We start from the raw sequence: 27,279 nt of genomic DNA on the forward strand, positions 1-27,279 counted from the left end.
TTTGCCCTTCAGCAGTTACTCAAGTAGGTCCTTGGATGAATTACTTAACCTTCCTGTTCTTGAGGTTTTTGAATCTGTAAAAGATATTTGTAATGACCTAATTTTAAAGGTAATATATCCTTGTCTAAAAGTAAATATGGAAATGGAGAGTAGCACTCAGCAATGCTAGTTTCCCTTTCTCCCCCTTTAAAACTTTGTTAATGCAAGACAACAAAAACTGAACAATAAGACCTTGTCATTCCAGAGGAAATGACATTGGAGTTGCCACCAAACCCTGTAGCTATCATCATTTTGCAGATAGGTAATTTAAAACCCAGCTGTGGTCTTTCTACTACAATGTAGGAGACCTGTCTTATGATTTTGAGGGAGGCAGAATGCAGACCAGGAAGATTTGGGTACCAACAAAACAATAAAGACAAAGGGATGAATATGCTGATAAGAGAAGGAAAGAGATCATTGCTCATGAGGTTCCTTTCTGCTATTTCTCCCTTAGTCCCTGGCTCTTTTCTGATCCTTTGGGAGTTGCCTTGCCTCTCCATTTCTCAAGTGTGAGAAATTCTAGTAACTCCATATGTGTCAGTATATATCTCAAACAATTTGTCCAAAACTGAACTGATCTTACTCATGGCCTCTCAGCAATTGCAACTATACCCTTTCAGCTAAAAACTTTTGAGTTATGATCAATGACTTTTATTGATCATGATCAGGATTTTTTTTTTAAATAACATCCAGTCTATCCACTGATCATGAGCTGCACTGCCATACTAAATTGGTCAAAGCCATCCTGGCCTCTCCTGAATTCTTACAATGCTCTTAGTCCTCCACCCCTTTATGATTTTAGCTGTCACTGAAGGAGGACTCAGTCACTGACATACTCCATTTTGTCCATCTCTGCCTCCATTTGCCTCCAACTTTTTTGACTTTCTGAGCCACTCTTTGGTATTTACTTTGGATTCTAGGAACAGGTTTGATGGATAAGCATCTTTATGACAAGGAACCAAAAGTACCTCCAAACAATGCCACCACTGAGCAGATCACCCTTTGATGAGATTGCCCTTACTAAGCAGGAGCAACTGCCCCATGATGGAACCAAGGCTGTGCCCCCAAAGCAGGAGCAGTCATGATGGGAATTGAACTGCCCCCCTCAAGCCATAATGGCTTTCCAGGAGCTTCCTAGAACCAATCCCAAATGATCAACCGGACCATGGCCTGACCAAGGCTCCCTCGATCCTTACCTTTGCTGTAAAATCTCAACGTTCTGTCAACACCTTAGGTCACAGAACCTCTTTATTTGTTCTTCCCAGTGTAGCCAGGCTGATAAAAGCTCTTTTTCTTCACCACAGCTGGTCTCCTTGATTGGCATATTGGGAAGGTGACTGAGCCCAGTCTGTTTGGGCCTCTTGCCCTAAAAATTCCAATGACATCACTACGCCCACTGCCTCACTGCAACAGTCCCTAAACCACACCAGCGTGTTTCTACTCACAGCCTTTGTGCTTGCTGTTTACTTTGTCTGGAGAGCTTTTCCCCCAGGTAACGCTAACTCCTTCCTTCCTTTGGGTTATGGTTCTCACTGACAATTCCTCTGACCACCGAGTTTCAAACTGCAACCCTTTCCCTCTGTAAGCTTATTTTTTCTGAATAGTACCGCCACCATTTGATACATTTTTGACCCTTCTTCCTTTCCCCAGTGATTGAATCAGGATGCTTTACTACTAAGCTACATCGCCAGCCCTTTTAATTTTTTATTTTGAGGCAGGGTCTTGCTAATATTCCCAGGCTGGGCTAGAATTTGCGATGTTCCTCCCTCAGACTTCGAGTGGCTGAGATTACAGGAGTATGCCACCGCGCCCGTTTTTCTTAATAGTTTTCCCCCTAGTAGAAAAAAAAAAAAAAAAAAAAACTCTACCGGGACAAAGATTTTTTGAGTTTTCATTACCATTTTCTCGGCGCTTAGAACTGTATCGGGCCCAAATTAAGCGCTTAATAAAATATCGTTGCACAGCAAGGTCCTGGCCCTGCTGCCGTGATTAGAGTATTTCATCCCAACAAGATCAAATTCCTCAGAGCTCGCAACGGACGGTTGCTGTACCTCTGAACTCGCAGGAGTGAATAGTGACCGCTCTTCCCGCCTCTTTGTGAAGACCAGCTAGGAAGCAGCTAGTTGGCTCAGGGAAGAATGTTTGGCAGCCGAGTTCCCAGCCGGAACGTTTCTGCGTGACTGCAGCGCGCTGCGGAAGAACGTTGGCGGCGCTCCTTTAGGACTGGGCGGCGCTTCCGGTAGAGAATCGTCCCCGCAAAATTGGTGAGTTGGCTCCTGGCGGTTCTCACGGCGCCTTGCCCGGGCAAGCTGTCAAGTGAGGCGGCTAGTAGGGGACTTCGGGCCCAGGTTGTGTTGAATTGCTCTGGCTGGCTCCGTAGGGTAGCATGGAGCGTGTGAAGGCGGAGGAGAATGGCTTCCGTGCCGGGAGCCGTGGGGAAGCATCAGAGCTGCGGTTTGCGGGAATGGTCCTCTCAACCTAGGGCAGAGTTTTAGCAGTTATGCTCGGTTCGAGTTGGTGACCTACCTCCATCTGTGTTCTCTAAAAAGTTACCAGCTTCTGTGCCTCAAGTTCCATATCTGAAAAACGGGGACAGTACTCTCCCTTGCCTGTCTCATCACTTGTTTGGCAGAGTAAGGTGTGAGGGAAAGCTTTACAAATTGTGATGTTTGGGGAAGCTCCCATTTGTTTGCAGCATTCCGAATTCATATTAACAGCAATCACAAGTCTAGGCTCACTTTGGGGGGCATGGATTTTCTGGTGTTGGATTCCAGGAAATGGATCAGCGACATATGATGAACTTGGGAATTCATAAGCCATTGGAGATCTTCCAGAGTACCTCTTTCTCCAAGATGCATAAAACTCTTCTCTATTAATAGAATGAATTCTAAACATCCAACTTACTTTTGTACATCTATAGTTTGATGGTGCTCCTTTTCTTTTTCTGTTTTACCATTGCAGACATTTCTAATGAAGATGTCCTTGTACACAATGAGCCGAGACCTTTCCAGCTTCCAGTTTCTACTCACTGGTTCTCACTTTGTTTATGAATTTCAGAGAATGAATAATTATAAACAATTAAAAATAAAATGCAATTTAAATTTTGATGTGATGAATGGCAGGAGCCATGTTTTCAAAAATTGGAGTTTAAAAATATTGAGAACATTATGTGATCTTTTCTGGACTTTTAAAAAATATTGTTTTTTAGTTCTAGATGAACACAATACCTTTATTTTATTTACTTATTTTTGTATAGTGCTGAGAATTGAACCCAGAGCCTCACACGTGCTAGGCAAGTGCTCTACCACTGAGCTACAACACCAACACTTCTGGTCTTGATGTTCACAATAAATCCAGATAACACAGGATCAAAATGTTCACTTTAGTCTCTATATTATGCTCCTACACGCATCATCAAACCTACAAGGCACCAACATAAGGTACTGAAATAGCACAGATGTTAAAACCATTGTCTAGTTCTTCATGATATTAAAGTCGGTCACCAAGTTTCCTTTCAATACAAGGTCATATTGTATGTTTAATTTGTGTCCTTATGAATTATGAGCCTTAAGTGATGAACTTTCAGGATTTCTTTCAGTGACAGTGAGTGGTTTATTTATGTAGTGGGAAATATTCAGAATTTTAGTTAATAACATCTGTTGCAGTAGGTGCCACAAAAAGAAGTGAAGCCTTAGAAGCAGGCTCCATCCAACTTGTCAGTAGATTTTAATTCCAAATGTCTACTTATAGGTCAGGTCTTCAGATTTTATTATTTATTTTTTTGGTACTGAGGATTGAACCCATGGGCACTTTACCACTGAGTTACATTCTCAGTCCTTTTTATTTTAAATAGGGTCTCAGTGAGTTGTTGAGAATCTTACTAAGTTGCTGAAGTTGAACCTGGAACTTGTAATCCTTCTCTTTAGACTCCTGAGTCACTGGGATTACTGGTGTGTGCCACCATACCTGGCAGTTCTATTTTTTTAAAAAAATAGCTTTTTATAGAAGCAGTGAATACACAGAGGATAAAGTATTGGTTATGGTCTTTATTACAAAAATAATCTTTGTCTCTGCCAATGACAGCGGATATGCTATTGTCCTCAGTGTCTTGGCACTTAAGATTTCTTGGCCTGGCATGGTAGCAAATGTCTATAGTCCCAGCTACTCGGGAGGTAGATGTATGAGGATCACAAGTTCTAGGCCAACCTCAGCAACTTGGGAAGACCCTGTCTCAAAATAAAAAAGACTGGGAATGTAGCTCAATGGTAAAGTGCCCCTGGGTTCAATCCCCAGTACCAACCCCCACCCCCAAATCCTTTGATCCTTTATTTATGGAGGAAGGAAATTGAACATGCAGTAGGAAGGGAGATGGCATTGGGAAAGGTGGAGATAAAGGTATTAGGGATGTTTATTACTTGGTTATTGTTCATGGGTTATTGTTCATTGATTTTATCCTAAATTATGAAAGAAATTGATGTAATAAGAACATACAGAAAAGAATAAATAAGCAAAAAATCCAATTACTCTTCATCCTATCATGCAGTTGATACCACTTGTCCCATTTATTGAATATCAGTATTTCCTTTGTTTTTTTCCTTAAATATTTGAGGTCATACTGTATGTTTAATTTGTGTCCTTATGAATTATGAGCCTTAAGTAATGAACTTTCATTTTTCAAAACTTTTGATTATGCCAGGTGTATGGCACATGCTTGTAATCCCAGCTACTCTGGAAGCTGAGGTAGAAGGATTGTTAGTTCAATCATCCTGGGCAATTTAAAAGACCCTGACTCAAAAAAAAAAAGGCGGGGTGGGGCACTGAGACTTTAAAGCTTATCTGAGTTCAATTCTCATCACCTAAATGAATAAGTACTTTTGATTATAAGAAAATTCAAGCCTGCTCAAAAGTGGAGAGAGAGTACATGAATTGTCATTGTCTATCACTCAGCCATAATAATTTTCAGTTGTGGTTAATCTTGTTTTAGCTACCCTTGTACCTACTTCCCATAATTCTGTGATCTTGTCCAGTAATAAATCTGTAAAGCATTTTTTTTTTTTTTTTTACAATTAAAAAGATTCAAGGGGCTGGGTTTGTGGCTTAGCGGTACAATGCTTGCCTTACACATGTGAAGCACTGGGTTCAATCCTCACCACCACATAAAAATAAATAAACAAAAAAGATACTTATTTCTATTGGTGCCAAGTTTATTTATAGATACTCATATTCTTTATTGGAAATAGAAAAATAAAAAAGAGTTCCATGAAGGTTTTGTACTTTTATCCTATAGCAATTGAATAGACTAGAAACTAAGATGCCCTGAATTCTCAGTTTTTTACTTTTTAAAGTTTCTCTTGAACTTTCAAATAAGTGGATGTATTTTTGTAACAAATATCTTTAGAAAACTCATGATATATTTTTTTTCACAGAATGCTGAATAATACATTTTTAAAAATATGGATGAAGAACCTGAAAGAACTAAGCGGTGGGAAGGAGGCTATGAGAGGACATGGTAAGTAGGGCATTATTGCCCTCTTTTTTCTTTTGGACATTGTCTCTTTGTCTCTCTCTCTCCCTCTCTTTTAATTTAGTGAACTGTATTTTACATATGCTATAATTCTCCCATTTCCAATATATAATTCAGTGATTTGTTTTGGAAAATTTACTAAGTTGTGGAGCCATTTCTAGAAACCAGTTTTGGATTTTTTTTGATACTGAGGCTCAAACCCAGAGGTGCTTAACCACTGAGCTACATCCCCAATTCTTTTTATTTTTTAAAACAGGGTCTTGCTAAGTTGCTTAGGGCCTCGATAAGTTGTTAAGGATGGTCTCGAACTTTGTATTTCTCCTGCCTAGCTTCCTGAGCTGCGGCATTACAGGTGAACGACACCACCCCCTACCCAGTTTTGGAACATTTTAACCACTCCAATAAGATCCTTCATTCCTATTTATAATTAGTTTCATTTCTACTACCTGTAACCAATCACCAATCTACTTTCTATTTCTGGATATTTCACATAAGTAATCATACAATATGTGGTGTAATGGGTCTAGCATTCATTTAACATACTATTTCAAGGGTCATCTATCTTGTCGTTTGTATTAGTATTTCATTCCTTTTTGCTGCTGAATAGTATTCCATTATATTGTTATACTGCATTTTTAAAAATAATTTTTTAAAACATTTATTTTAATATTTTTTAGCTGTTGATGGACTTTATTTTTAATTTTTATGTGGTAATGAGGATTGAACCCAGTGCCTTATACATGCTAGGCAAGTGCTGTACCTGTGAGCCACAACCCCAGCACCTGCTGTTAATACCACATTTTTGTTTATCCATTCACTAGTTGATGGACATATAGGTTGATAATAGTTTTTGGCAGGGCTGGGGATGTGGCTCAAGCGGTAGCGCGCTCGCCTGGCATGCGTGCGGCCCGGGTTCGATCCTCAGCACCACATACCAACAAAGATGTTGTGTCTGCCGAGAACTAAAAAATAAATATTAAAAATTCTCTCTATCTCTCTCTCTCCTCTCTCACTCTCTCTTTAAAAAAAAAAAATAGTTTTTGGCTATTATGAATAATGCTGCTATAAAACATGCAAAAATGTACACATCTTTTATATATGTTTCATTTCTCTAGTTAATATTTTCAGCTTATCTTTTCAAACAATTATTTCTTATAGGGAAATTCTTAAAGAAGATGAATCTGGTTCACTTAAAGCTACAATAGAAGATATTCTCTTCAAGGCAAAGAGAAAAAGGTATATAAATCCTTCTAAGTGTGTTACAAAAGGAAAATGCATTCGATAAAGCCTTTCACCATCTATAATCATACTTAATACTTCCTTTCAGCTGTGTTTCAGAGAAACTAACTTCTTGTCTGAATAGGGAGAAAGAACTAGCAACCTAGTCTTATCAGTTGGGAAATGGTCTCCAGGAACTATCTATAATGCTTATAATTATATTAAAAAATTAATAATTTACTTCACTAAAAGGTACATATTTGTTGGAAAGTTGTATTGAGTTTTTTGATAGTATATGGTGTTCCATTAAAATGTTTGTATAATTTTAACAGAGTATTTGAGCACCATGGACAAGTGCGACTTGGAATGGTATGTTATTAGTTTTTCCTTTACAATATGGAATAGTTTGGATTAGAGGAACATTCTGGCTTGATAGACTAAACAATAGTAAAAGACAAACCTTATAAAAGAATATATTAAAAATCCATGTACAGAATATGTGAATATTAAATGCCACTTTTATTTCTTTTTTTTATTAGCTATACATGACATTACAGTGATCTTGGCAGTTCATACATTTGAATCAATTGGGGTATAATTTCTCATTTTTCTGATTGTACAGATTGCAGAATCACATTGGTCATACAGTCACCTATATACATACAGCAATCATAATGTCTGTTCTGCTGCCCTTCCTAAATGCCACTTTTATTTCTTACTCAAAAATGTACTTGGAAATTTTTCCTACCCTTTATCCCCTTGTTTTTTGAGTAGATGCGCCACCTTTATGTGGTAGTGGATGCATCAAGGACAATGGAAGACCAAGATTTAAAGCCTAATAGACTGACATGCACTTTAAAGGTATTGTAAAATAATTTAATATACTAAATGTAGAAAATTCTAAAGAAAAAAAATTTAAGAATGTAATAAGTTTTTTTTTTTCAGTTAATATAAATGATAACTAAGCAGAAGTGCTATCTGGTCATTTTGAGAAATAATAAAACAAAATAGCTAATTATTTGTGTGTTTAATTTCTACCCTCCCTCCCCAAATCAGGATCTTGCTTTGTGAGTAATCCATTTTCTTTACTGAGTCTTCACTCTCCTTTGACTTAATTGAATTTGTCTTGTCAGTTTACAGCCACATTCTTATCTTTCCTAATTTATAAAAGCCTACTATCAATTGTGCTTTTCTTCCCTGGCTTCATTGGATCTTTTCCTTGTTTGCATTGTTTTTAACATGTCCAAATGGGTCTTTTCTTTTGAGATGGGATCTTGCTTGGCCTTGAGCTCATAGCCTCAGGAGATTTTCCTACCTTAGCTTCACCAGTGACTGGTATTACAGGTGCTTTTCACTGTGCCTGGCCTGAATCCATCTTTTAAAACCTAGCTCATTTCTATCTTATCATCCACCATTTCAAATACATGTTTTTACTATTTACTATTTTGATAGCATCTATAAGTTTAAAAATCATGAGAAGTAGGCTGAGGATATAGCTCAGAGGCAGAGAGCTTGTCTACAGTCTGCAAAGTCCTGGGTTCCATTCCTAGCAGTTCAAAAAATTAAAAATAAAATAAAACATGAGAAGTGATGCTTGATAAATAGGTTTCACAGAACATTAATGGGACATGTTCTTTGTGGTTGTTATTTTTCCCTTATGTAGTATTTCCTTTTTGTTTTCTTCAAACAGTTGTTGGAATACTTCATAGAAGAGTATTTTGATCAAAATCCTATCAGTCAGGTATGTAGACAAGTGCAAGAATTCAAATAAAAATCCAATTTTCCTGCGACATATACATATATTTTTTAAAAATAGGACTATTCTATGATTAAGAGATTCAGAGTGTGTATCCATGTCTGATACACTTATCAATGAAAAACAAAATAACTCTATATAAGTTAAACAATATACAGTGAACTTATAGCTAAATTTATTTGTCAGAACACTGAGAAAAAATTTCTCCTATTTTGCTTATTTCTTCTATAGGTATTAATTTATTTTAGTTAAATAAATTCTTATCAAGAGGAAATAATTTTATATGAAATTAATAATCATTTTTGTTTTTATTTTGAGATTGGAATAATTGTAACTAAGAGTAAAAGAGCTGAAAAACTGACTGAACTCTCAGGTATGCATAAAACAACCTTTAAGGACTCAAGGACTTTGCTTTAATTATCCAATTTTTTTAATCCTGTTCATAGGGGTTGCCTAATAAGTAATATGAAGTTGTCCCCTATGCTTTGTAGGTGAAACAACTTAATAATGTCACCTTTCACCCCTGTTAATCTCTTGGGATCTAAGATTAACTGTTGTTGTATTTAATTTAATTTAATTTATTTTTTTTGCTTTGCTGGGGATTGAACCCAGGTCTTTGTACATGCTAGGCAAGTGCTGGACCCCTGAACTATACTCCAGCCAGGATGAACTGTTTTACGTTGAAGTCTCCACAGTAGTGAATAATAATATTATGTTAAATGTAAATGTGTTTAAGACATGTATATTGTTATCCTGAAAATATTAAAATAACTTCATTATAACCATTCATACAATCCACTTAATCTTTCACTTAATTTTTTGTTTTTTAATACTGAGGCTTGAAACAGAGGTGCTTTACTCCTGAACTCTAAATCCTCATTCTTTTTTTTATTTTTTATTTTGAGACAGTACCTTACTAAATTGCTGAGGCTTGCCTCAGCCTCCTGAGTCATTGGGATTACAGGTATGGGCCACCACACTCTGCTTAATAAATTTTCGAAAAACATTTTTATGGCAGTTGTACTTGACCTGAGTAGCACAAAGTATTGTATATAGTGTAATTGAAGCAAAATCATATGAAGAGCTATTCATAGGTTCACACTTGAGTAGGCAGCAACAATTATGTCATGAAAGCTGCTCACCTACCAGTGATAATAAGACATGCTGATTTCAGAGATTTTAAATGTGGAAATATATTGGTCTTTAAAATGATGATCTATGGCCTTGTGTTGGTACACATCTGTAATCTCACCTACCTGGAAGCCTGAGGCAGAAGGATCACAGTTTTGAGGCCAGCCAGAGCAGTTTTGCAAGTTCTTGTCTCAAATAAAAATAAAAACGGCTGGGGATGTAGCTTAGTGATAGAGCACTTGCCTAGCATGTACAAAGTTCTGGGTTCGGTTTCCAATTCTAGGGAGGAAAAAAAAAGATGAACTATGGAAATATGAAGAGTAAAAAAAGTATGCATATGCTCTTGGTTAATATTATTTAAAAATATGTGTGCTGTTGGATATAAAGAGACAATTATTTGTGTTCTGGTTTTCAATAGGAAGTGAGATTATCTACCAAATATTTCTGATAAAAGTGCAACTTGATAAATATATATTGAAGGCAGTCTGTTATTTAATATCATAAATATGTAAATTTTAGAAAAAGTATATATTTTCATGTTATATATACATAGCATTTTATTAAAACTAGGTTATTCTATTTTTATTTTAGGAAACCCAAGGAAACATATAACATCTTTGAAGAAAGCTGTTGATATGACCTGTCATGGAGAACCATCTCTTTATAATTCCCTAAGCATGGCCATGCAAACTCTAAAGTTAGTATTTTATATTTCTTATTTATAATTGGCTTAAAAGTTTTTTGAATCAGTTAAATTGAAATGATAATATATTAACATGGGTCTCTGTAAAGCCAGTTATAACAAAATAGTTAAGTAGGAAAAATATGTAATATCATGTATGATATTTATTTTGGTAATTTTATTTTACATTTTAGTAGGTGAATTATATCTTTTTTTTTTCCTTTAGTACTGAGGATTGAACCCAGAGATGCTTAACCACTGAACCACATCCCTAGTACTTTTTATTTTTTATTTTGAGACAGAGTCTTGCTAATTTGCTAATTTCCTGAGGCTGGACAATCAGTTGCTGAGGCTGGTTTCAAACTTGGCAATCCTCTTGTCTCGGCCTCTTGTGTCACTGGGATTACAGGTCTTTGACAACCACAACTGGGTATACCTAATTTTTGAAGAATTTATATTAGAGCTTGGGATATAGCTTATTGGTATAGGGCTTGCCTGTCATGTATGAGGCCCTGGGTTCCATCCCTAGCACTGGGGGAGAAAAGAGAAAGAAAAATTTATATTAAAGTGTTTAAAATGCCGGGCATGGTGTTACATGCCTGTAATCCCAGTGGTTTGGGAGGCTGAGCCAGGACTATCAGGAGTGCAAAGCCAGCCTCAACAACTTAGCAAGACCCTATCTCATAAAAAAGGCTGGGGATGTGGCTTAGGGGTCAAGTGCCCCTGAGTTCAATCTCTAGTACCAAAAAAAAAAGTTCAAAATATACTAAAAATTCATTACTATGCAGTGTTGAAACAAATTAGGTATTCAGTGGTCTAAATGTGTAAGCTATGTGTAATGTTCTCTCTAGATAAATCTTTTGCTAGTTTTATTTGTTGACCTAATTGGAGTGTATTTTATCTTTCTTTAGACACATGCCTGGACATACAAGTAGAGAAGTCCTAATCATTTTTAGCAGCCTTACAACTTGTGATCCAGCTAATATTTATGATCTAATCAAGGTAGAACCAATATATCAAAACTGAAGTTACAGCTCTAAAGAAAATTTTGTAGTGAATTTATTATTAGCTTTCAGAGCATTATTTTCCAAATACATTAATTCTTAATTATTTTTCTTCTTCCCTTAAAATCTTTTATTTTCTCAAATTTTATGAAGACCCTAAAGGCAGCTAAAATTAGAGTGTCTGTTATTGGGTTATCTGCAGAGGTTCGAGTTTGCACTGTACTTGCTCGTGAAACTGGTGGTATGTATCTGTTGTCTTCAATATTTATTCATAATTACTGTCAAAGAAATAACATTAATTAGAGTGCTTTAATCTGCTTTACACCACTAAACTTATATAATTTCCTATCCCATGCCCAATATATGAACAGTCATCTGAAATATATTATTGATTCTATAAGAAATAATTTCAAAATGCAGTGAATTTTTAGTCATTATGTCAGAGTTTAGAGAAAGTATTATAACTCTTGAAAAGTTAAAATTTCACTGTAAATCTTTATAAAGATTTCATAACTTTGCTTTTACTAAATTATAATTACTGTTCTAAATTATAATTACTATTATTCCTAGAGAAGTTGATTTAGAGATATTACTTAAATAAATTTTTTTTAAAAATGATAATTTAGCTAAAAATCATTATTTTGAAAATTACATTTTCAGATAATAAAATTTTTATAGAATTATATAGAAATTATAATTTGTTCTTATGTCTACAAAGCTGGTATTTTTTCTTTTGCTTTTCATGTTAGGCACATACCATGTTATTTTAGATGAAAGCCATTACAAAGAATTGCTAACACATCATGTTAGTCCTCCTCCTGCCAGCTCAAGTTCTGAATGCTCACTCATTCGTATGGGTATGTGTTTATTTTGTGTAATTTTAAAAATGCATATTTTGCTTCAAACTAGGCTTTCTGTTTTCATTGTGTAAGTTAACATTTAAGAAAATAAACTTATTAATATAACAATTTTGGAAAATACAGAGAAGTAAAGAAAATTAAAACTACCCATAGTTCTTGTTACCTACACAATACTCCTGGCTTTCTTTATCATTTAGCTGGAAAGGTATGAATGTATTGTGTTTTAAAGAAAAATACTTGCATTAAGACATTTTTAAAATAAGCTACAAAATCTCTGATTATGTTATTAAATCTGTTTAATACAAGGATGGCTCACATCTGTAATCCCAGCAATTTGGGAAGCTGAGGTAGGAGGATCAAAGCCAGCCTCAGCAACTTAGTGAGACCCTGTCTCAAAAATTAAAAAGGGTTGTGGATGTGGCTCAATGGTTAAGTCCCTTGTACCAAAAACAAACAAACATAAAAAACTGTGTAATATAAATTGTGCAAAGACAGAGGATTACAGGGAAATACACCAGATTGCTCAGTCATTTTTTTCTGGAGTGATAAAATGTTTGGTTTTGGGCCATTAAAAAAAATTGCTTTGTAGCTGGGTGTGGTGGCATATTCCTGTAATCCCAGTGGTTTAGGAGGCTGAGGCAGGAGGATTGAGAGTTCAAAGCCAGCCTCAGCAATTTAGTGAGGCCCTGTCTCTAAATTAAATACAAAAAAGGGCTGGGGATATGGTTTGGTGGTTCAGTGTCCTTGGGTTCAATCCCGTGTGTGTGTTGTGTGTGTGTGTGTGTGTGTGTGTAAAAGCTTGTTTTCCTGTGTCTTCTAAATATTTTATAATAAAGTTTGTTACCCTTTCATTGAAAAAATATATAACTTTTTAGATATAACTTTGCTTGTTTAATATGCTTTTTAAATGTCAATGAGATGAAATGCTTTTCTACTTTATTTTTGGCTATAACTGGTCAACCTGTCTTTCCTATTTTTTTCAATTATAATATAATATTAATATCTACCTGTGTGTTGCAGAGACTGAATTAATACAAATAAAACATTTAGAATATTGCTTGATGTAACATTCAGTACATTTTAGATATTATGATGGCTAAGTTTGTTTGATTTACTGATTTAGCTTCTTATTCCATTTTAAAGTTATTGTTTGAAATTATGATTTGCTCTTCAAACTGATTTGTTAGAGTCCTTTAATCACCTGATGCACAGGTTTTTCTAGTTAGTCATTCCTTTTTTTTTTTTTTCTTTTTTGTGACAGGATCTTGTTATATTGCTCAGGCTGGACTTAAATTTCTGGGGTCAAGGAATTCTCCTTCCTCAGTTTCCCAAGTAACTATGAAAATTGGCATGCTCCACTGTGCCACCTTTACTTTTATGTATTTTGTTTGTTTTTTGTGATGCTGGAGATTAAACTCAGGGACTTTTGCATACTAAGCATGCGCTCTACCACTCAGCTACTCTCTTGTTGATTTTATTTTTGTATTTATTTATTTGGTACCAGGGATTCAACCCAGGATGCTTAACCACCAAGCCACATCCCCAGCCCTTTTTTTTTTTTTTTCCAATTTTATTAGAGACTAGGTCTTGCTGAGTTGATTAGGGCCTTGCTAAGTTGCTGAAGCTGGGCTTGAACTGATGATCCTCCTGCCTCAGCCTCTTGAATTGCTGGAATTACAGGCATGCACCACTCTGCCCAGCTGATTTATTTGTTTGTAGATATATTTAAAAGTTTTATGTAATGAGAACTTTTAAAAAATAATTTATAATAATATATAATTTATAATAACATAATAATTTAATAGTCTCTGCATTTCCTGTTTTCAGAATTTAGTATTATATAAATAAAGCAAACTTCATGAAATTTTTTAAATACATACATATTTTTTACTTGTTGATGGACACAATATCTTTATTTATTTTTTGATGTGGTGCTGAGGATTGAACCTAGTGCCTCACGTGCAAGGCACGTGCTCTACCACCGAGCCACAATCCCAGCCCCACATTCCAAAATTTTAAACATAAAAATATTTGCTTAAAGTGAAAAAGAACTAGGTAATATAAGCTTGCATTGTATTGTTAAAGTATATAAAACTTATGAACTACTTTTCTTTTTTAAAAGCAATATAATTAGTATTAAGTTAAAAATCCAGATATGAGCTTTAGACTCGATTTCATACACAGACAGGTTTTTCACCTATTATTTGTAGCTTGGAATTATGATCAGTGTATCATACTAAAATAAGTGTATATTTTTAAGAGGCAGAAAAGAGACTTTTTGTACAACTTTGTTGTTTTCAGTAGAAACATTTTTAGTTCCTAGTCCTAGAATTCTGTTCTTTGCTTGGAGAAAGAAATCAATACATTTTTTTTTCTATGAAGGGTTTCCTCAGCACACCATTGCTTCTTTGTCTGATCAAGATGCAAAACCCTCTTTCAGCATGGCGTAAGTAAAGATCTATTGTCAGTGATATTTTAATATTTTAAATTCCTTCTGCTAAGTTATAAATTTTTAAATGCGTCTGAGATATAGAAGATTGGCTTTATAGAAGATTATATGTTGACTTCTGTAGAAGATTACTTTCTATGTTGCCATAAAAAGGAATGACTATATGCTTCTATGGTGTGACCTTTTCAAATATATCACTAAGTAAAAAAGCAAGATAGAGAGAGGTGTGTAATATGCTACCAGTCATCTAAAAAGAAGGTGGAGATGTGAATAGATATACACACTTGTTCATGTTAATAATAAAAGCAATAATAATGGAAATAGAAAGTGAAAACTAAAAAATGTTTACCTTGGGCTGGGGATGTGGCTCAAGCAGTAGTGCGCTTGCCTGGCATGCGCGGGGGTTTGATCCTCAGCACCACATAAAAATAAAATAAAGATGTTGTGTCCACCGAAAACTAAAAAAAATATAAATATTAAAAAATTCTCTCTCTCTCTCTGTCTCTCAAAAAAAAAAAAGGTTTACCTTGGTGGATGTGTGTGGGAAAAGGCAAGGTCATAGAATATAGACTTTTCTGAGTATACCTTGTTTTAAATTTGGAAAGTGAATATTCAGAGTCATAGTCAAGACCTCTTCATAAAGGAGTAACAGACTAGATTTACCCATATTTATTGTCCTCCCCACAAAACCAGACAAAATACATAAAAAAATGGTTTTCAGACATAAGACAATAGGCAGTATAGATAATGGTTCCTAAAAGAAAGGAAATGAGTGAGGTAGGCCCTATGCCTGCTTCAGCTTACTACCTAGAATTTCCAGGTTGCAATGCAGAGTTTGGGTATTAAGTGACAAAGTTCTGCATTTGGGGAGGCTGAGATAGCTATAATTTTGTCAGAGAGGAAAAAGTTGCACAGAAGAACTCTCTGGAGATCCCATGAGCAGAGACTTGCTCATCAGTCTTTAGCTGAGTGTCGATCAGTATATTTGTATGAGGAAAGTATTGGAAACCAGGGAAACCACTGGAAACCAGCAAATAGAACAATCCCCAGAGCTCCTACAGGGCAAAGGACAGTTCATATTCTCACCAGTTTGTGTGAAAGACCTCTTTTTGTGGCAGACATTTAATAGAATCCACAATAGCAGAACCACATTAATCCTAGATTATTGGCTGCTCCGGACCAGCCAAACAATGCTTAAAAGCAGGCTTTGAATAGATAAAATTATTTTCAAGTTACTTAAGTATATTGCAGAACAGAGCCCAAAATATTTAAAGTCATTAAAAAAAATCTAGTTCCCAAATCAAAGTAAAATTCTTATTGTCTAGCAGCCAATCAAAAATGAAAGAAAGAAAAACTAGGTTCTGGGCCTAGTAGCACACACCTATAATCCCAGCAACTGGAAAGGCTGAGGAGGAATATAGTGATTTCCAGGCCAGCCTCAGCAACTTAGCAAGATGCTGTCCCTAAATCAAAAATAAAAAGGGATGGGTCAAGGAGGCTCAATGATAGAAAGGCCCTGGGTTCAATCCCCGGTACTGCAAAAACAAAAAAATGACTAGGCTTAGAAGACAAAATATGACCTATAAAAATGAGAAAAATTATAGACTGGAAACATAGCTAGAAAAAAAACACAGTTGATAGAATTAGTAAGCAAAGATATTAAAATAGCAATTGTAAATATACTCCATAAGTTCAGGAAAGTAGAGGAGAACTTGAGAATGATAAGAGATATGAAAGTATAAAAAAAATCCAAGTCAAAATTTTAGAAATGAAGAATACATTGGATTGGATAGGATAGATGAAAAAATACAATGGATAAGGATTAATAACAGATTAGTCACAGTAGAAGATTAGTGAATTTAAAGACAGACAAATGTCAAAATAAAAAAGGAGAGGAAAAAAAGACAAAAAATGAATATAGCATTAAGTGATCTATAAGATATACTCACATATTTTCAAATAAATTTTAATAGATTATAAAATAGAATCCAGAGTTGAAGATAAAGAAAGGTAATATATTTTTTTAGCTCCAACTTTTTCATCTTTATGTATATATCACTTTTCCAAAGTAATTTTTCCCCCCACAGGCATTTGGATAACAACACTGAGCCAGGACTTACATTAGGAGGCTATTTTTGCCCACAGTGTCGTGCAAAGTACTGTGAACTTCCTGTTGAATGTAAAATATGTGGTAAGACACCAATTATTTATTATTTGGTAAATCAATTTTAAATAACTTTCTTATCTGTATTGCTGCTAAAATAAATGTAAATGTTGACTCCTGTGTTTCTGGATTTAATATGTGCTAAGAGAAATTGATTATGTTTTTCATTGAGTACCCAGTACTCTACTTCCACGAATAAACATAGCATTATGAAGAGTTTCCTGATTCTCTTTCTGGAAAAAAAAAAAAAAAGTGTATTTTTTCAAGCTATTGCAGTAGATGTAGAAGACATTTTTCTAGTACCTACTTTTATGATATATATATATAAATCATATATCATATGTATCATACATATATATCATATAATGTACATATAATTTATATTTGTATGTAGAATAAGGAATTCAAGTAACAGAATTATAGAATTTTATTTTATTTATGAGTAAGCAGATAGGCCAACAGAGGTCATATACTTAGTGACATTTGGCTTTTTAGCCATTATCTTCATGAGGTTTGGGTTATTAAACATGTCTTTGTTTTATGTGTTAGGTCTTACTTTGGTTTCTGCTCCCCATTTGGCACGGTCTTACCATCATTTATTTCCTTTGGATGCTTTTCAAGAAATTCCCCTGGAAGAATTTAAAGGAGAAAGGTATATGAGTTTTAATTAACTTATTATCTGTTACAAGTACTGAGTAAATTAGTCTATAGAATATTACTACTTTTAAAAAGATAGTCATATTAATCTGAGTAAGATTACTTCTAAAACAGAAAATGAGATGTAGCCTTATGACTGACTGACTGACTGACTGACTGACTCATTATTGAATAGATCTGAATCTTCAGAAATCTATTAATTTCTCTAACCTCACTTAATTGTAATAAGAATGATAGATTGGTAAATCAGTTCTTTAAAAAGAAAAAGCATGTTTTTTTAGTAAAATGTTCTCATCATGTCCAGTTTTTAACTACAACAGTTTAACAGTTTAACTTTCAAAATTTCTGATTACTTAATAGTTGATTATCTTGAACTCTAGCACACTAATGAAAATAAGAGGTTGGCAGAACATAATTAATCTGGAACCTTTAAGTATTTTCATTAGTGATATTTCTATGAAATATTACTAGTAAAGCCTGAAGTAAAGGTGGTCTGTTATTGAACAGTTTTACAAAAGTAAACTGGGCATGGTGGTGCATGCCTATAATCTTATCAACTCAGGAGGCTGAGGCAGGAGGATTGCAAGTTCGTAACTAGCCTCAGCAACTTAGTAAGGCCCAAAGCGACTTAGTGAGATGCCGTCTCAAAAAGGACTGGGGATGTGGGTTAGTGGTTAAGCACCTCTGAATTCAATCCCTGGTACCAAAAAAAAAAAGAGAAGTAAAGGTTTACTTTTAAGACCATCCAGGACAAGTGTGAAGGCACATGTCTGTAATCTCGACTTGGTCAGTTGAGGCAGGAGGATTGCAAATTTGAGGCCAGCCTCAGTAATGTAATGAGACCCTGTTTCAGAAGAAAGGCTGCGGTGTAGCTCAATAATAGAAGGCCTCTGGGTTCAATCTCGAGTAACACACACACACATAAAAGTAAAAATTCCAAGATTTAAAAACTACTGACTAGCAGACAATTATGTGTCCATCCAACTCCTTGCTTTTACATGTAAAAAAACATTTGGAAGTCATTTCATTTTATATAAGCATATTTATATCTTTGTATGTGTATGTGGTATTGGGGATTGATCTCATGGCCTTGTACATACTAGGCAAGTGAACTATCTAAGCTACATCTCCAGCCCTTTTAATTTTTTCTGTATTTCTTATTCGTGCATTGTGATTATACATAATAGTGGGATTTGTTGTTACATATCATGCACAAATATGACAGTATAATTAGGTTGATATCATTCCCTAGTAGCCCCTCTTTCTTTTACCTCCTCCCTTCTCTGGTCTCCCTTTTGTTTACATGTGATCCTCCTGCATACCTTTTCTTTTCTTTCTTTCTTTCTTTTTTGTTTTTTTAATTTTTTTAAATTTTTGCTTCTACATATGAGAGAAAACATAAGGCCCTTGATTTTTTGAGTTTGGCTTATTTCACTTAATGCTCTTAGGTTCCATCCATTTTTCTACAAATGACATAATTTCATTCAAGTTTTTTCTTTCTTATTTTATTTTATTTTGAGGAGCTTAATTCTTTCACAGAATCCTAGTTCAAAAAGCATATGCAGGGGGCTGGGGTTGTGGTTCAGTGGTAGAGTGCTCGCCTAGCATGCTTGGGGCACTGGGTTTGATCCTCAGTACCATATAAATGTAAAATAAAGATATTGTGTCCACCTAAAACTATAAAACAAATATTTTTTAAAAAGTATGTGCATATATTTCAAATATTAAAAAAAGCATGTGCATATATTTAACTTTAATAAAAAACAAAATTTTAGGCTATCTAATGACCTTGGAACATACTGTGAGATTTTAAATATTGTTGATTTTTCATTACTTATTAAAAGATTCTAATTATTGAGACTTTGCTGAATTACTTTAATGAGTGAATTCTTAAAAAAAAAAGGAAGGAAGGAAGAAAGAAATTGATTCTTAAACTCTCTTTTTCAGATTTTGTTATGGATGTCAGGGGGAGTTGAAAGACCAACATGTAAGTTCATTGCTTTCTAAATGTTAAGTAATATGTAAGAAATACTGAGAAAATGGTACAATAATAAGTTTTCAATAGTTGTTGAAGATCAGGCTTTTATCAGGTTACTCTCTAAATATTCTTACAGTAGGTAAATTTAGAATGGGAAAATAAATAGTAGTTTCATCATTCTGCATTTAAGCTTTGCTCTAAAGATACTTTAGTACCTTGTCTTCTGCTTTCAAGCTATATTGCATTAAGCTTGGAAGCATTTTAGATGTTTTTTCATATTATACTTTAGGTTCTGTTATAACTCATTTTGAAGTTGCCAAAGATAAAAAATTGTGCCAATGAACCACATTAAAAAAAAACAAACAAACAAACAAAAAATATATATATATATAAATTGTGCCAATGAGAAAATATTTTTTAAAAAGTTTAAGGACAGAGCTAGATATGGTAGAATGCTCCTATAGTCCCAACTACTCAGGAGACTGAAGCAAGAGGATCACTTGAGCCCCAGGAGTTTGAGGCTACCCTGGGCAGTGTGGCTAGACTACATCTCAAAACAACAAAAAGAAACTTTAAAAAAAATTCTTGGCTGAAGTTGTAGCTCAGTGGTAAAATGCTTGCATAGCACGTATGAGGCACTGGGTTTGATCCTTAGTACCACATAAAGATAAATAAATAAAATAAAGGTATTGTGTTCTATCTACAACTAAAAATTTAAATATTTTTGAAGATAGCCAAATTGAATATGTAAACTTTTATATATGCAAATATATAATATAAATTGTTTCTAGCTTTAGTTTTTTTACTACTTAAGCTACATGCTGACATTTAAAACTGTACTTTATAAATTATATTAAATCTTAATTAGAAGTGTTGCTTGTTTTGGCCAAGGGCATAACTCAGTGGTTGATCTTGTACTTTGCATGCTAATAAGATGCTGGGTTTGATCTCCATACAGAAATTTTTTTTAAAAAGTATTACTTAGGGCTGGGGATGTGGCTCAAGCGGTAGCGCGCTCGCCTTGTATGTGTGCGACCCGGGTTCGATCCATACCAACAAAGATGTTGTGTCCGCCGAGAACTAAAAAATAAAATATTAAAAATTCTCTCTCTCTCTCTCTCCTCTCTCACTCTCTTTTTTTTTTTAAAAAAAAGTATTACTTAAAAAAATCAATAAATAAATTTATAAAAAAGAAGAAACAAAAACAAAAAAGGAAAACAACAACAACAACAAAAAAGGTGTCTCTTATTTATTCTACTTTCATGTTTCATAAAACGATTTTGTTAAATTTTATAGGAAGATGAATTTTTTTTTCTGTCTTATGTGTCATTGACATATTCTTTAAAGTTTTAATTGAAAGGGAGATATAACTTGTAATTAGAAGATCATTCTTAAAACTAAATGTATTAATTTTTTTTTAAGAGAGTGTGAGAGAGGGGAGAGAGAGAGAGAGAGAGAATTTTTAATATTTATATTTTAGTTCTCGGCGGACACAACATCTTTGTTGGTATGTGGTGCTGAGGATCGAACCCGGGCCGCACGCATGCCAGGCGAGCGCTCTACCGCCTGAGCCACATCCCCAGCCCTTTTTTTTTTTTTTTAATGTAGAACACTTTGTTCCTTTCTTTCTTTCTTTCTTTTGGTGCTAGGGATTGAACTCAGGGGCACTTGACCACTGAGTCACGTCCCCAGTCTTATTTTGTATAACAAAGTTCCTTTTTAAAATTTTTTTGGTACTGGCGATTGGACCCAGTGGTACTTTGCCACTGAGCTACATCCTTAGCCCTTTTTATTTTTTATTTTGAGATAAAGTCTTCTTAAGTGTCTCAGACTATCATAGAATTTGTGATGCTCCTGCCTCAGCCTCCTAATTAACTGGGATTTCAGGCATGTGCCACCATGCCTGGCTCTTTCTCTCATTTCTTTCTCTCTCTCTCTCTTTTTTTTTTTTTTTGGTACCGGGGATTGAACCCAGGGACGCTTAACCACTTAGTCACATTCCCAGCCCCTTTTTTTATATTTTATTTAGAGACAGGGTTTTGCTGAGTTATTTAGGGCCTCACTAAGTTGCTGAGGCTGGCTTTGAACTCATGATCCTCCTGCCTCAGCTTCTCTAGATGCTGGGATTACAGGTGCTCGCCACCATGCCCTTTTCCTCATTTCTAAGGGATGGTTTGGGGAAAAAAATAAATTGCCCCAGATTTGAGATTGCATGGTACATTGGAAGTCATAAAATAGATAGATGGGTAGGGGAACATATAGGGATATAAAAGAGCAAAGCAACTTGAATTTCTTCTAGCTATGCTGTACTTTAGGAAACTATAGTTTTGTTCACTAAGTGTTTCTTCTTTTTGCTGCAGGTCTATGTTTGTACTGTGTGCCAAAATGTTTTCTGTGTGGACTGTGATGTTTTTGTTCATGAATCTCTCCATTGTTGTCCTGGCTGTATTCATAAGATTCCAACTCCTTCAGGTATTTGATTCTAGCATGTAGTACATACTATGTGTGCTAAAAAGAAATTTGTAGCTGTAAATAAAATGATTCTTTAGAAAAACAACTTGAGAAGAAAATCTGATTTAAGAAATTTTTTTGCTAAAAAAAATTTTATAAAATTTTTTATTTGTGTACTATCACAGAAATGCCCAGAATTCAATAGTATTTCATTCAATTTAATTTTCTGTTATTTTGAGTCATAATGTTTTCAAGTTATTATGCATTATTATGGGTAAGTTACTTATAATGATTAAATTGATGTGATAATCTTGTTTTAAAATTGAAGTGAAAAAAAAAATAAAATTGAAGTGAATATAGAATTTTTGTGTTATAATTTCATAATTTTGTGTAAAATTGAAATAAATTAAAACAGTTTAAGATGAAAATTAATAGTTATGAAATTAATACATATTATGAAATGATATACTACTACATCCACTAAAGTGTTCTTTTTAGGCTTAACTAAATATTTGGAAGATAATTATAAAGTTAATATGTCTGCAATTATTTGTGACTATTACCAATAGGAGTCTTTAGGCTGAACACTCAAGCTCACAAAACTGCTGTGGTTGCTACCACTCAAAGGAATATTAAACTAGAATAGAAGCCAGGGTGTAGGGCATCATCAAATTCTTATTAGCAGTCCAGGCACAATTTAGCAATCAGGAATCATTTAGCAATACAATTGACATTCTTAGCTTTATTAATTACATAGTAAGAGCTTGAAAGCTTAACTACAGATGAGATTTAAATACAGCAAGAAAAAAGGTCTTATTTAACTCTTTTACTCTCATATGCTAAATCTATTATTTTAAAATATTTTACTTAATAGAGTATGTCTAATTCTAATGTTTTGGTTGTTTGATATCTGAGACTCATTTACCATATATACTTCAAGCTAATGAAACCAAAGTTGTGGTGTCTGTGGTGTCCCTGTTAGCCTCCCTGATTTTCAAACCCTGGGACTACTCTTTTCAACTTTTGCATTCGGATCATCAAAGAAACTTAGGTGAGAATGTATGATAGAGTCTGTTTTAGGTTCGGTGCAGATATATCATTATAGACAGAACTTTTTTCTAGATATTTCCTGTTGAGAGTGAACAAGTCTTCCATAGCAAAGGTATGTATGTGTATTTTATATCTGTAAATATTAGTCACTCTAGATAGTGTTTCATTATGCAATTTGTGATTTTATAAATAAGAATTCCTAGTGAAAAGTATTATTGGTAAAGACAATGTAATCTCACCTTGGATAGTCTATTCAGTAAATCTTTTGTGAAGTCTAGAAATAAGCATTTTCAGAAAGCACACACTTGAACACAAAAACCACAAAGACATAAGGCAATCAAAGTAATAGGTGTTTCTCTCAGGATTCATATTCCTGAGCCTAGAATCAGTAGATCTTTATGTGGAAACCAATTTCAGCTATATATAACCTGGTAATTCTATCTTCTTTCTGCGGTGTCAACAGAGCTATCAGTGACTTATAGGAGATACCTTTAAACTGCCTTCTGGCTTAGAGGGAAGAAAAGTAAACTAGAACCATATAGAGACGCAAACTCCCTACCTGATACAAAAGGGACCTCCAAAGTTTATTTTGACATCTTTAACATTGTCCCCTGCTGTAGGGAACAGATGAGGCAGGGCATCAAAGATAGGAGGAAATAGTTTTATTTGACTGCAGCCAGGTTCAGAGGGTACAACTTTCACTGTAATCAATTAATCCTCTGAACTCCAAGTTCAGGTAGTTTCAGAACTTTATAGCCAGCATGTAAGGGGAGGGCCTCACAAGTTCACAGACTGCAGAAGATCACAAAAAAGCAGATTTTTTTCCTTTCACTATTTTGGACAAGAAAACCCTTCAAGGACAACCACAACACCTGAGAAGGGGAGAGCTTCTCCCCTTTCTTTCCTCCCCCTGTCAGCTGTTACCTTGAAGCCCAATTGGTAACTTCTTTTATTTTAGATATGTAGATATCTCTGTGCAGCTCCAGCTCAAGGTCAGAGGCCTTGTTAAAGGATTTTTTTATTATCACATTTTGCATTTGCAAACACACTTTTACAAACTACTTATACTGGATAAATGTTTGTGAAAAACTAGTAAGGGGGCATTCAGCACCGGGAGTCCTGATTTCTTCCAGGCCAGTGGCCAAGTAAAATAGAGCGACAGGAAAATAGGAAGTTTACGTACATTGAACTCTTTTGTAGAGACTCTTTTGATGATGGTCCTAAAATCAATGATGGTGAAGATTTCTGAAGAAGCCAGTTAAGATTTTCTGTGGAGGAGGAGGGTGCCACTACACCCCCATTATGGATTTTATTTACATACATTATGGGGTTAAGATGAATATTTTAGTTATACTTAAGGAGGAACTTTTTTTTTTTTTAAACAGTAATAAAGAAAATTCTTGGCTTGTTTAAGATTGCAGAAATGAGGACTAGGGGTGGTGCTCAGTTTAGAGCACTTGCCTAGCATGCACAGGGCCCTGGATTCAGTTTTCAGAACCATCCACACAAAAAGATTGCATAAATAGAAATGGTAATGAATACAGTTTTAGCCTTTAATTTTTTCCTTGGAAGTCCACAATATATTATTTTAAATACTTTCAAATGTGTACATTTTTGCTTCATATTCTGTTTTATTCAGCCTGATAATCTTTGTCTTTTAAAGCTTTGAACAAACCATTAGCAGAACAACCCCATTGAGTTATTTTTAAAATACCCAACCCCATAGGAATAACGAGAGTTAATAAATTTACTGTTGTTTTAAATCAGTAAGTGTTGGAATATTTTGTCATATAACAATAGATAACCAGAAAACCCTGCCTCTGGCACCAAATTCTAAATTGTTTACTGTTCATTAGGAGAAGCAAAACCAGCATGAGTAATACACTATGCAATTGTTGGGGGGTAGGTAAGCAGTCTCTGTAAGGCTACAGTTCTGCTACTGATGCTGGACTTGAAATTAGCAGTCCCAGCATTTTGGAAAAGAAGGATGAATGTGAAGTAAGAACAAACTGGAATCTGTGAAGACAAACTGGAACTTAAGATGCAAACTGAACACTGCATCTGTTGCTCAAGACCTCCAACCTTAATGATGCAGATAAACTGCAGAATAAGCTGGTGTTCTTCACATAACAATGAAGTGAACTAGCAGATTAGTGGCAATTTGGGTGAGTTGTGACAGCACCTGGCCCCACATCACCCTTTACAATGCAACAAAGTGGCTACAGCTTCATTTCTACATTCCATAAATTTCTAACTCCCAGAGTTAACTCTAACCGTACAGGGAAGGGAATTGTGGGAAATATAGTTCCATTTAAGTTGATACAGTACAAATGCACCACAGGACTGACTACATAAATATGGAAGCACATTTGTTGATAAGGGAAAGATACTCATAAAGTACAGTTTAGGAAGAAAAGCAGATTGTATGGCTATGCCTGTAGCTTGATGGTATAGCATGTGCTTGGTATATGCCATGGCCATGGATTCAATTTCCATTATAAAAAAAAAAAGCAAATTATAATACTTACAATATTGTAACAGTGGTCTTCTTCACCCTTTGAAACCTTTTGAATATAGCCCTCACTGCTATGAGGCCTATTTTAAAAGGGACATGTCTTTCTTTTCCTCTTTACTCTCTTCCCCATTCTAGCCTGGGGGCAAAGAACAGGATTACCTTTTATTCATTCTAGAGCTAGTTATCTGTATTTGAGCACTTGCCCACCACAGGAACCAAGTAATACACCCTTAGGGGATGGCACCAGATCTAAGGAATTGTTATCTCCCAAATTAACAAGTAAATCATAATCCCCCAGCTTGGTCACCTGGATTGTAGTCTTTGAAGAATTTCTTTAAAAGCCCTCTATTTTCCTAATGGGCAGAACCACAACCTCTGGGACTGGAGTCCTCTGTGAATCTCCTTTGCTAGCAAAGCAGTAAACTTTCTTTTTCTTTTTTCTCAAAACCATGTCCTCCTTTACTAAATTGGCATTGGGGATAAGGACCAAGCTTTTGGTAACAAAAAATCCAATTCTTGGGATTGGGGTTGTGGCTCAGTGGCAGAGTGCTTACATAGCACATGTGAATCTCTGGGTTTGATCCTTAGCACCGCATATGAAAATAAATAAAGTAAAGGCATGATATCCATCTACAACTACAAAAGAAAAAAATCTTTAAAAAAAAGTCCAATCTTACATTAATGATATTTGTAAATATGGGAAAAACCTGAAAGAACATTAGTAATACCAGTTAAAATATTTGTAGGTATTTCTGCTTTGATTTTTCTTATAAGTCTTTATTTTATTTTGGTATTTTTCTTATCAATATCATGGTAAATTTCATGTGTTAACTTGATTAGTCCATAGGATGCCCAGATGAAACATGCCTGAGTGTATCTGTGAGGTATCTACAAATGAGATTATCATTTAAATCAATGGAGTCAGTAAAAAATGAATTACTTTTTCGCAAAGTTGGGGTATAACAGTGGTCTACTTTACCTTTTGAATATAGCCCTTGCTGCTTATTTTAAAAGGGACATTTTTTTTTTCTCCTCTTTCTCCCTTTTTCCAACCTTGGTTTGAGGAACAAGATTACCTTAAGTTATGTGTGCTCCACAGAAAAAAGTTGCCAGAAGAACTAGGAAGTGATTATCTTTCAAATTAACAAGGAAATTTCAGCACACCATCAGAATGAACCTGGGACCCCCTGAGAGGGCACACCAGGAATATAGGCTTTGAAGAGCTTCTATATGGGCTGGGTGTGGAGCACTTGCCTAGCACACATGAGGCACTGGGTTCAATCCTCAGCACCACATAAAAATAAAATAAAGATATCATGTCCACCTAAAACTAAAAAATAAATATAAAAAAACACTCTATTTTCCCTGATGGGCAGAACCCCAGCCTCTGGGACTAGAGTTGAAAAGAAAGCGAGGAACTGGCAGACAGGCAAATGAAAGACTGATACAGGGAGAGATACAAACATGAGAGTTTATTTGTCAGAGCTGACAGATAAAGGCCCATCTCTCCATAGAAGAGACAGGCAAAACAGGCTTGGAGTTCCAGACTTTTATGGGGTAGGCTCAGGGATTAGAGCCAGGCAGGTCCTAATGTGAGTTAAAGGTGGGGTTGGTATGAGGGAGTGGTGAGCCTTTCTCAGAAATGCCCTTGGGTAGGAAAGCAAAATTTTGTTTAAAATGGCGGCTATCACTTAAGATGGCCATCCAGATGCTAAGCAAGGACCTTACAGGAGCCCCCTCTGTTTCTCCTTTGCTAACAAAGCAATAATCCTTCTTTTTCCTTTTTCTCAAAACCATGTCC

At 35.0% G+C, this 27,279-nt stretch overlaps 1 protein-coding gene across 1 annotated transcript; it reads left to right on the forward strand.

The window, feature by feature from the left end:
• The first annotated feature begins 2,254 nt into the window (after positions 1-2,254).
• On the forward strand, positions 2,255-22,334 carry Gtf2h2c (GTF2H2 family member C). Its single transcript, XM_026390841.2, has 16 exons — positions 2,255-2,303; positions 5,466-5,548; positions 6,722-6,799; positions 7,114-7,150; positions 7,556-7,642; positions 8,472-8,522; positions 8,856-8,910; positions 10,260-10,365; positions 11,262-11,352; positions 11,508-11,595; positions 12,104-12,211; positions 14,597-14,660; positions 16,751-16,854; positions 17,377-17,479; positions 19,432-19,471; positions 21,823-22,334. The coding sequence occupies exons 2-16, from the start codon at positions 5,493-5,495 to the stop codon at positions 21,940-21,942; spliced, it is 1,188 nt and encodes a 395-aa protein (XP_026246626.1). The 5' UTR covers positions 2,255-2,303; positions 5,466-5,492; the 3' UTR covers positions 21,943-22,334.
• The last annotated feature ends 4,945 nt before the right edge of the window (positions 22,335-27,279 follow it).

Source organism: Urocitellus parryii, chromosome 1 (assembly GCF_045843805.1).
Source record: "Urocitellus parryii isolate mUroPar1 chromosome 1, mUroPar1.hap1, whole genome shotgun sequence".
In the NCBI taxonomy this organism is placed as follows: Eukaryota; Metazoa; Chordata; class Mammalia; order Rodentia; family Sciuridae; genus Urocitellus; species Urocitellus parryii.